Source organism: Ranitomeya imitator, chromosome 6, assembly GCF_032444005.1.
Source record: "Ranitomeya imitator isolate aRanImi1 chromosome 6, aRanImi1.pri, whole genome shotgun sequence".
Taxonomy (NCBI): domain Eukaryota; kingdom Metazoa; phylum Chordata; class Amphibia; order Anura; family Dendrobatidae; genus Ranitomeya; species Ranitomeya imitator.
In genome coordinates this window covers 561,847,170-561,858,860 of record NC_091287.1, presented here as the reverse complement: position 1 = coordinate 561,858,860, position 11,691 = coordinate 561,847,170, and the positions used below count along the sequence as shown (strand labels likewise).

General features: G+C 44.9%; 1 protein-coding gene across 1 annotated transcript; it reads right to left on the bottom strand.

Moving 5' to 3' along the window:
* Window positions 1-3,971: 3,971 nt before the first annotated feature.
* Window positions 3,972-7,712, bottom strand: LOC138643188 (lymphocyte antigen 6E-like). The gene is made up of 3 exons (XM_069732025.1): window positions 7,639-7,712; window positions 5,662-5,781; window positions 3,972-4,787 (listed from the first exon to the last, which is right to left on the bottom strand). Exons 1-3 carry the CDS (start codon window positions 7,688-7,690, stop codon window positions 4,579-4,581), a joined length of 381 nt encoding a protein of 126 aa, XP_069588126.1. The 5' UTR covers window positions 7,691-7,712; the 3' UTR covers window positions 3,972-4,578.
* Window positions 7,713-11,691: the final 3,979 nt, after the last annotated feature.

The window sequence follows — 11,691 nt, the reverse complement described above, 5'->3', positions numbered from 1 at the left end:
GTATGTATGTTGTATGTAGTATGTAATATGTTGTATGGATGTAGTATGTTGTGTGTATGTATGTATGCAGTATGTATTTTGTATGTATGTATGTAGTATGTACGTTGTATGTATGTAGTATGTATGTAGTATGTAGTATGGATGTAGTATGTTGCGTGTATGTATGTGTGTAGTATGTATGTAGAATGTATGTTGTATGTAGTATGGATGTAGTATGTTGTATGTATGTAGTATGTATGTAGTATGTGTGTAGTATGTGTGTAGTATGTATGTAGTATGTATGTTTGTGGGGTTTTTTTTACATTCAACACATTAGCCGGATGATGGAATCAATGGTGCTCTATAAATAAATAATAATAATAATAATGGGACTACTACTGTCCCATCATTGGCTAATTTGTCAATCACTGTCATTGTAGCAGGCATAGCCCGATGGGACTTGTAGTCCCATCGGACGATGCCTGCACATAGACACAAAGACCCCCGGCAGGCCCGCACAGACCCCCGAGAGGCCCATACAGACCCCCGGCAGACCCGCACAGACCCCCGAGAGGCCCGTACAGACCCTGGCAGCACACACAGACCCCCGAGAGGCCCGTACAGACCCCCGAGAGGCCCGTACAGACCCCCGAGAGGCCCGCACAAACACAAAAGAATGGATATACCTGTGGCAATACATTTTTGTATGCCTGATCTTAGAACTATGGACATGAAATTACTTGTATTGAAAGGTAATTTCAAATCTCAGAGACACAGGAGAATCTGGGAATATAAACTTATGACGACCTTTGACACACTTAGTGCAGGAATGAATGTGTCGCATGGATTTATGTCTTTTTACATCAATTAAGGAATTTGCACTTCAGACCATGTGGGGTCATCACAACAGAACCAGACCTCAATCAGAGGACGACAAACCATGCACTCCTAATCTAGGAACTTTCCAAAATTATGGACACAACTGTTTATCACTTATCACACTCCCATAATGACAGTTCTGTGGTGTGTTGTGTATTAATATGTGATTCTTCAGAATTTGCTTTAGTCTGTGCCTGATGAACAGACCGGAGTAGCCGAAGTAGTCTCGAAAGCTGCAATTTGTTACCATCTTTTCAGTTAGCCATTAAAAGGTATCAACCACTGAGGACTCTGAATTGTAAATATATTTCAATATGTACTGTGTGATGTTCCCTTTATTCTATGTCTTTGCCTTGTATAAACCGCACTCTATTGAACATGTAAGATCGGGGATAGCAAGAGTTAATCCGGTGGGCTGGGTTAGCAGCCTAAAAGAGGCAGGAAGTTCCTGCTTCATGAGCAGAGCCCGGGCAGGTTTGCCCGAGGCAGGACGTGCTCCCCTGTTGGGAGCAGTATGTATCCTTGGAGAATTACCACTGCCAAGGACTGCCAGGCAGTAGGAACGGGCACTGGAACTGTGGAAGTGTCCACACGAGGACTGTGTGCTCTCAGGAACCGAATGGAAGCCAACGAGGCTGCATATCTGAATAGGGAAAGCGAAGGAAATTTTATCTCTTTTGGACTGTTGCTTTTGGACTCTACCACCCCGTGCTACCTTGCTACACTCTCCTGCAGAATCTCTCCTCTCACTGGTCATTTTATGAGAAGATGGACCAAGATCTGCTGGTAGATCTATCCGAAATGTATAAAAAAAAGTTTTCCTTATAGAAACAACTATCATGATAATAAATGTTATCTTTTTTCCCACTTTTTCTAATGCTAACTATTAGTGCTAGATCAAGGGTGAGAGCTATTGTGAGGAATTGGGTTAGTGTTAGGTCTAAGATGAGGGCTACGGTGAGGGATAGGGTTAGCGCTAGGTCTAGGATGAGAGCTATGGTGGGGAATATTGTTAGCGCTAGGTCTAGGGTAAGGGCTACGGTGAGGGATAGGGTTAGCGCTAGGTCTAGGATGAGAGCTAGGGTGGGGAATATTGTTAGCGCTAGGTCTAGGGTAAGGGCTACGGTGAGGGATAGGGTTAGCGCTAGGTCTAGGATGAGAGCTAGGGTGAGGAATATTGTTAGCGCTAGGTCTAGAATGAGGGCTAAGGTGAGAGATAGGGTTGGTGCTAGGTCTAGGATGAGAGCTAGGGTGGGGAATATTGTTAGCGCTAGGTCAAGGGTAAGGGCTTAGGTGAGAGATAGGGTTGGTGCTAGGTCTAGGATGAGAGCTAGGGTGGGGAATATGGTTAGCGCTAGGTCTAGAATGAGGGCTAAGGTGAGAGATAGGGTTGGTGCTAGGTCTAGGATGAGAGCTAGGGTGGGGAATATTGTTAGCGCTAGGTCAAGGGTAAGGGCTTAGGTGAGAGATAGGGTTGGTGCTAGGTCTAGGATGAGAGCTAGGGTGGGGAATATTGTTAGCGCTAGGTCTAGGATAAGAACTAAGGTGAAGGATAGGGTAAGCGCTAGGTCTAGGATGAGAGCTAGGGTGGGGAATATTGTTAGCGCTAGGTCTAGAATGAGGGCTAAGGTGAGAGATAGGGTTGGTGCTAGGTCTAGGATGAGAGCTAGGGTGGGGAATATTGTTAGCGCTAGGTCAAGGGTAAGGGCTTAGGTGAGAGATAGGGTTGGCGCTAGGTCTAGGATGAGAGCTAGGGTGGGGAATATTGTTAGCGCTAGGTCTAGGATAAGGACTAAGGTGAAGGATAGGGTAAGCGCTAGGTCTAGGATGAGAGCTAGGGTGGGGAATATTGTTAGCGCTAAGTCTAGGATAAGGACTAAGGTGAAGGATAGGGTAAGCGCTAGGTCTAGGATGAGAGCTAGGGTGGGGAATATTGTTAGCGCTAGGTCTAGGATGAGGGCTAAGGTGAGGGATAGGGTTAGCGCTAGGTTTAGGGTAAGGACTAAGGTGAGCGATAACATCAGCGCTAGATCTAGGGTAAGGTGAGGAATAGGGTTAGCACTAGATCTAAGATGAGAGCTAGGGTGAGGAATAGAGTTAGTGCTAGGACTAGGATGAAGGTTAGGGTTAGCGCTAGGTCTAGCGTAAGAGCTAGGGTGAGGAATAGAGCTGTCGCCCAGGTCTAAGATAAGGCTAAGGTGAGGAATGGGATAGGGTTAGCGCTAAGTCTAGGATGAGGGCTAGGGTGAGGGATAAGGTTAGCGCTAGGATTAAGGTGAGAGCTAGGGTGAGGATTAGGGTTAGCCCTATGTCTAGGATGAGGGTTAGGGGAAGGGATAGGTTTAGCGCTAGGTTTAGGGTGAGAGCTAATGTAAGGAATAGGGTTAGCATTAGGTCTAGGATGAGGGCTAGGGGAGGGATAAGGTTAGCACTAGGTCTAGGGCGAGGAATAGGGTTAGTGCTTCGGTGAGGCGTAGGGTTAACGCTAGGTCTAGAATGAGGGCTAGGGTCAGGGTTATGGTTAAAGCTAGGCCTAGGGTGAGAGCTAGGGTGAGGAATAGGGCTAGCACTAAGTCTAGGATGAGGTCTAAGTTGAAGGATAGGGTTAGCTCTAGGTTTAGGATGAGAACTAAGGTGAGGGATAGATTTAGCACTAGGTCTAGGGTAAAGGCTAAATTGAGGAACAGTGCTAGGCATAGGATGCGGGCTAGAGTAAGGAATAGGGTTAGCGCCAGGTCTAGGATGAGGGATAGGGTTAGCGCTAGGTCTAGGGTGAGAGCTAGGGTGAGGAATAAGGTTAGCACTAGATCTAGGATGAGGTATAAAGTGAGGGATAGGGTTAGCGCTAAGTCTAGGATGAGGGGTAGGGTTTGCGCTAGGTTTTGGGTAAGGGCTACGGTGAGAAATAGTTAGTGCTAAGGTGAGGAATAGGGTTAGAGCTAAGGCTGGGGTGAGGGATAGAATTAGTGCTATGGTGAGGGCTACATTTAGGGATACAGTTAGCTCTAGTGTGAGGGACAGGGTGGTTATGGCTGAAGTTTGGGCAATGGTAACAATATAGTTTTACATAAAAAAAGACAAAAATGTAATAATAATAAAAAAAAAAGTCAGTATCAATGTGTATACCTTTAATTAATTTCATGTTGGATTTTAGCAAAAGCAGAAATTAGAGGGTCAAAGGCAAACGTTACTTACATGATTGTTTTCCTAGTATGTTTGATAGGGGATAAGAGGCTCAATACTGGACTAGAGGAAGAGGCACAGGGAGCTCTAGTTGTCCATGGGGCACACAATCCTTGCCTTGCCCCGGGCACACGCAGCCCAAGGTACCTACTTGATGCCCATAATTTTGGTTACTATATGGTTTGTACATTGAAGCCAATTAGACTTATAATATACCTGACACAGAGGCCGGAGAACCTAACCGCATCCTGCTCGCACAGCTGAGGGTTTGTTACAGTGATATCCTCCGTGAGGTAAACACATTATGACAGATCTCTGCTCATAATATTTTGTTACAATGTATCAGAGGATTGTCTTGGTTGGATACAATTGTAGCAATCCCTCAGCTGTGAAAAGTATAAAGGTCAATCAAGACGTATACTCTACAGACGTGAACAAGATTCTTTTCATTCATTGAATGGAAGCGGAGATCTTAGAAATGGGAAGAACAATGAAATGTCCGTGAAGTTCTGATCTCTTTATTTCTGTGTTCTGCGGTTAGAGGACTGAGCTACTCAGGATTGTCAGGAGGGATCCCAGCGCCAGGATGATGGCGGCAGAGTTGGCCTTGATGCTGGCGCCGCCGCTGATGTTACACAGGTCGGTTGTGCAGCAGGAGGTGGAACCAGAAGCCACGGAAATACCGCTGCTGCTCGCAGTGCAGGTCAATGCGCATGACTTAGAGATGGAAGTGGCCGAGATCGCACCTACAGCGGAGAAAAGCAGATTCGATGAACTGACCGGGATGGGAAGGGTTAAAAGCTGCTCACGACAAGAATGTAGTTTACAAGTCACTGGGCAGAATGCTGCGTACAGTACCGACCCCTGTGTACAAGGAGGACGAGGGGGCGACCTCTACCTCTAGGAGAAAGGTTTTATCATCATCACAAATGAGATTCTTTGTGGTATCAGCAATGTGACTATGGATTCTTTACTGTTCGAGCAGTGACACTATAGATTTTGTACTGTACAAGCAAAGACACTATGGGTTATTCATTGTATGAACGGGGACTCTACTGATAATTTAGTGTAGGAGCAGTAATACTACGGATTCCTTACTGTATAAGCAGTGAGACTATGGATTCTTTACTGTATGAACAATGAGACTATGGATTCTTTACTGTAAGAGCAGTGAGACTATGGATTCTTTACTGTAAGAGCAGTGAGACTGGATTCTTTACAATAAGAGCAGTGAGACTATGGATTACTTACTGTAAGAGCAGTGAGACTATGGATTATTTACTGTAAGAGCAGTGAGACTATGGATACTTTACTGTAAGAGCATTGACCTTAGGGATTCTTTACTGTAAGAGCAGTGAGACTATGGATTCCTTACCTTAAGAACAGTGAGACTATGGATTACTTACTGTAAGAGCAGTGAGACTATGGATTACTTACTGTAAGAGCAGTGAGACTATGGATTACTTACTGTAAGAGCAGGGTGACTGTAGACATTTCTGCTATAACATGTTATAACTAGGCTATATAAAATGATGACATAAGTACAGTCCGTGTAGACCGGTGCTCGGCTGGAGCTGACTGTACAGGACTACGACCATAAAACCAAAATGCTGAGCTCACCGATTCCGACTGACGCCACTATCGTCTGACAATACGTTTCTCCATTAGTGCAGTTTGCCTCAGTCAGACAATTGGAGTTGGAACTTGCTGTGGTACAGACATAGCATTTCAGAGAGTAAGCTGCGGGCAGAAGAGAAACGTTACAGGGGGCGACCGGACGTACATCCCTCCCAGTGTAGACATGGCGGAGCGGCCTCGCCTAGCAGCTCGCTCTCGGCACCTATGTGAGCTCACCTATAGATATCTAGCATCGGGGCTTTCCTGGAAATCCAACTCTAGTATGGAGGGCAGAAACACTAACAGTGATCACAGGCTCCACTACACTGGCGGACACAGTCAGAAAAGGGCCCCTGTGCAAGAACAATATATGGACCCTTTGCAGCCCGAGAATTCCTAAAAATGCAAAATTGCACTTGCTTTGGAGCAAGAAATGGGCCCCCTTAGCTCTTGGGCCCCTGTGCGGCCGCACAGGTTGCACCAATGGTATGTCTGCCCCTGCTCCACTAAGCACAGGAGAACTCTGCCTACAGCTCCAACTGCTCTGTGCCCAATGGGAGAGTGCAGGTTAATGTGCGGCCCAGACACACAACCTATACAAGGGGGCTTGGTGTTAGCTCCCCTCCCTGGGTGTATCTAATCCTATCCAGTGCGATACTCTCTGCTGAGCTGTGTATCTATTCCCATCATATGTGATACTTTGCTGAACTGCTGTAGCTAATACTATCCTGTGTGATACCATTTGCTGAGCTGTGTATCTAATCCTATCCTGTGTAATAGTCTGCTGAGCCCTGTATCTAACCATCTCATGTGTGATACTGTCTGCTGAACTGCTGTATCTAATCCTATCTAGTGTGATACTGTCTGCTGAGCCATGTATCTAATCCTCTCCTGTGTGATACTGTCTGCTGAGCCGTGTAGCTAATCCTATCTTGTGTAATAGTCTGCTGAGCCGTGTATCTAATCCTATCCTGTGTGATACTGTCTGCTGAGCCATGTATCTAATCCTCTCCTGTGTGATACTGACTGCTGAGCCGTGTATCTAATCCTCTCCTGTGTGATACTGACTGCTGAGCCATGTATCTAATCCTCTCCTGTGTGATACTGACTGCTGAGCCATGTATCTAATCCTATCCTGTGTGATACTGTCTGCTGAGCCATGTATCTAATCCTATCCTGTGTGATACTGACTGCTGAGCCATGTATCTAATCCTATCCTGTGTGATACTGACTGCTGAGCCGTGTATCTAATCCTATCCTGTGTGATACTGACTGCTGAGCTGTGTATCTAATCCTCTCCTGTGTGATACTGACTGCTGAGCCGTGTATCTAATCCTATCCTGTGTGATACTGTCTGCTGAGCCGTGTATCTAATCATATCCTGTGATACTCTCTGCTGAGCCATGTATCTAATCCTATCCCTTGTGATACCGTTTGCTGAGCCGTGTATCTAATCCTATCCTGTGTGATACTGACTGCTGAGCTGTGTATCTAATCCTCTCCTGTGTGATACTGACTGCTGAGCCATGTATCTAATCCTATCCTGTGTGATACTGTCTGCTGAGCCGTGTATCTAATCATATCCTGTGATACTCTCTGCTGAGCCATGTATCTAATCCTATCCCTTGTGATATCGTTTGCTGAGCCGTGTATCTAATCCTATCCTGTGTGATACTGTCTGTTGAGCTGTGTATCTAATCCCATCATATGTGCTGAGCCGCTGAATCTAATACATCATGTGTGAAACTCTCTGCTGAACTGCTTTATCTAATCCCATCATGTGTGATACTTTGTGCTGAGCTGCTGTATCTAATGCCATCATGTGTGATAGTTTGTGCTGAGCTGTGTATCTAATCTTATCCTGTGTGATACGCTGTGCTGAGCTGCTGTATCTAATCCCATCCTGTGTGATACTCTGTGCTGAGCTGCTGTATCTAATCCGACCATGCAGTGCGGGGTCGGGCAGGTGCAGGCTCTTACCTGTGGCTGCGCAGAGGGCGATCACCAGGAGGAGGTTTGTGTGCGCTGCCATTGTGCGGTGTGACCGCTGAGGATGCTCTTCTCTATATATACAGCTCTTTGTGTATTTATAAAAATGTTTCCATGAAAACCGGAATTGTCCTCATTCACCCAATGTAAGTAGTGATGTAAGGACGCTAAACAGAGACAAACACAACACACGAGCGGCTAACAACCCATACATGAGCGGACAATACGTGTCACATAACTGCAACCCCAATTATCTCACCAATAACTAGTAACTAATAACTCCACAATAACTTCTAACCTCACAGTCTCCATATACAGTGCTGTGACAGTGTCGCCCCTTCCTGATTTCCTATTATTTTGCATGTTTGTCACAATTAAATGATACAGATCAAAAAACAAATGTAAATATTAGACAAAGATAACGCAAGTAATCACAAAATGCAGTTTATACATGAACACGAAGGTGTTTATTACTAAGATAAAAAGAAAACCAAACCTTCATGGCCCTGTGTGAACAAGTGATTACACCCCCTCCTTCCTTAAAAACATAAATTAACTGTAGTTTACCAGATCTTTGGGAAGCTGAGGTCACATTCCCTAGCCACACACAGGCCTGATTACTGCCACGCCTGTTCTCAATGAAGAAATCACTTAAAAAGGACCTGCCTGACTAAGTGAAGTAGACCAAAAGATCCTCAAAAGCTAGACCTCATGCCACGATCCAAAGAAATTCTGAAACAAATGAGGAAAAAAATTAATTGAGGTCTATCAGTTTAGAGAAGTTTATAAAGCCATTTCTCAAGTTTTGGGACTTCAGTGAACCACAGTAAGAACCATTATTCACAAATGAGAGAAAACATGTAACAATGGAGAACCTTCCCAGGAATTGCCGGCCGACCAAAATTACACCAAGAGCGCAGTGATTACTCATCCAAGAGGTCCTAAAAGACCCCACAACAACATCCAAAGAACTGTTGACCTCACTTACCTCAGTTAACCCCTTAGTGACAGAGCCAATTTGCAGCTTAATGACCAGGCCAATTTTTACAATTCTGACCACTGTCCCTTTATGAGGTAATAAATCTGGAACGGTTCAATGGATCCCGCTGATTCAGAGAATGTTTCTTTATGATATATTGTAGTTCATGTTAGTGGTAACATTTCTTGCGTTCATTTATGAAAAAAAACGGAAATATGGCAATTTTATTTTAAATTTTGCAATTTTCAAACTTTTAATTTTCGTGCCCTTAAATCAAAGAGATATGTCACCCAAGATACTTACTAAATAACATTTCCCACATGTCTAATTTACATCGGCACAATTTTGGAAAATTTTGGACATTTTGTTAGGAAGTTATAAGGGTTAAAATTTGACCAGCAATTTCTCATTTTTATAACAAAATTTACAAACCCCCACTAGTCACGCCATTTTGGAAACTAGACCCCCCAAGGTGCTTATCTAGATGTGTGGTGAGAACTTTCAACGCCCGAGTGCTTCATAGAGGTATATAATGCAGAGCAGTGAAAATAAAAAAATCTTTTTTTGAGCAAAAATGATTTTTTTTAGCCCCCAATTTTTTATTTTCCCAAGGGTAACAGGAGAAATTGGTCCACAAAAGTTGTTGTCCAATGTGTCCTGAGTACGCTGATGCCCCATATGTTCGCTAAACCACTTTTTAGGCGCATGGCAAAGCTCAGAAGGGAGGGAGCACCTTTAGACTTTTTGAACACAAAATTGGCTGCAATCAATGGTGGCGCCATGTCGCGTTTGGAGACCCCCTGTTGTACGTAAACAGTGGAAACCCCTCAATTCTACCTCCAACTCTAACCTCAACACACCCCTAACAATAATCCTAAACCTAACCATAACCCTAACCACAAACCTAACCCTAATCCCAACCCTAATAAAAACCTTAACCCTAAAACAAACCCTAATCCCAACCCTAGCCACAACTCTAATCCCAACACTAACCCTAATCCTAACCCTAACCTTAGCCTCAACCCTAAATTTTGCCCCAACCCTAACCCTAACTTTAGCCCAACTCACTTTAGCCCAACCATAACCCTAATGAGAAAATAGAAATAAATACATTTTCTTTATTTTATTATTTTCCCTAACTAAGGGGGTGATTAATTGGGGTTTATTTACAATTTTTTTTTATTTTGATCACTGTGATAGACCCTATCACAGTGACCAAAATGAAGCAATAGGAAAAATCTTCTTATTGTTGCCGGGGGCACCAGCGGCCGTGGGGGGAAGCAGGAGGACCCAGGGACACCGGGAAACACTGGTAGTGTAGTTGGATGTGCAGGCCAGCATCTGGAGTGGCATGGAACGGAGGAGCTTGATATGCTAGATCGTATGCAGAACAGCAGAGCTGAGTTTGTGGATTAGCACTTTGGCACAGCAGAGCAGAGTATGCAGACATGCATCTTGCTGCATAGAAAAGTTTGTGAAAAGGCACAGTATGGAGAACATACAAAAGTACAAAATAGGGAAGAGGGGAGAGGAAGCCATCTCATCCAGAGGACAGATCCCTCAACCCTAGCAGGAGAATCCAGCCCAGCCGGCAACTGATCTCCAAAACTTCAAAGGCCGTGCATCCATCCATCGATCCATGGCTCAAGAACCTCAGCCTAGATCATCTCCCCTCAACGTCACTCTCCCAACGTCCTGACTGACTTTAAGCTCAAAAGATTGAAGCATATTCCATCATCCCATCGCCTGAGACTGCATGTAAGACCCCTGCAGTGGCGGCTCCCCTCGGTCTACAATCCCCATCCACACAATGTTTTATAAATGCATTTGTATGATTATACATATATAGGGAGGACTGTAGATTCTTTATTTCCTCCTTAGGCCATGTTCACACTATGCGGTTTTTACTGCGGAACCGCGGCGATTTTGCCGCTGCGGGTCCGCAGCTGTTTTCCATGCAGGGTACAGTACAATGTTACCCTATGGAAAACAAAAACTGCAGTGCACATGATGCGGAAAAACCCGAAAAAAACCGCGCTGAATTGCTGCGGAAAAAAAGAAGGACCATGTCACTTCTTTGTGCAGAATCGCAGCGATTCTGCACCATAGGAATGCATTGATCCGCTTACTTCCCGCATGGGGCTGTGCACACCATGCGGGAAGTAATGCGGATAATGTGCGGGTTACACCCGCGGTGGAGGAGAGGAGACTCTCCTCCAGGCCCCGGGAACCATATTTGTATTAAAAAAAAAGAATTAAAATAAAAAATCATGTTATACTCACCTCTGAAGTCTCAGCGCTGCACGCGGCCGTCCGGTCTCAGGTTTGCTATGCGACCAGGACCTTTGGTGACGTCGCGGTCACATGACCGTGACGTCACCGAAGGTCCTGGTCGCACAGCATCTTTGGAACCGGACCGCCGCCTGCAGCGCCGAGGAGATCGGGACGTCAGAGGGTGAGTATACCATGATTTTATTATTTTTAACATTACTTTTGATGCTGCATATTGCTGCATATGCAGCATCAATAGTAGGAGTAAATCCCGCAGCGGAACCCGCAGGACAAACCGCGATAAGTCTGCAGGGATAACCGCAGCGGGTTTGCCCTGCAGATATCAAATCCGCTGCGGGAGAACCCGCAGGACACAACACATAGTGTGAACATGGCCTTAATGTTACCCATTTCGCTTTCTTCATGGTTAACTATCAGCTTCATGATCACCATTGAACCGGCTGAGAGGATCTGATTCCATTTGCTTCGAAATGTGTCTGTGTAAAAAACACAAAGGTGGATTTCCGGCAGCGTTATTGTAGGAACACGGAGTATACACGAAGATAATGATATATATGAAGAGACTAGATGAATACAGCATGTAACATATGACACATGTATCGAGCTGGAAAAACTACTGCCCGTAATCTATAAAACCGCCACAGACCCGACAGGTGGCTAGGCGGTATGCCAAGGTATTCACTGCACAGTATGTTCAGATAATCCTGGGACTGAAAGAAGGGATTAAGGCATATGAACAGTCATAAGGTCAGATCCATATTGTCACTCGTACT

Coding starts and splice junctions, on each gene's coding strand:
- LOC138643188 (XM_069732025.1), bottom strand. CDS start 7,690: ATGGCAGCGCACACAAACCTCCTCCTGGTGATCGCCCTCTGCGCAGCC. Junction 5,782..7,638: donor CGCCCTCTGCGCAGCCACAG/GTAAGAGCCTGC, acceptor TTCTGCCCGCAG/CTTACTCTCTGAAATGCTAT. Junction 4,788..5,661: donor AGTGGCGTCAGTCGGAATCG/GTGAGCTCAGCA, acceptor TCTCCGCTGTAG/GTGCGATCTCGGCCACTTCC.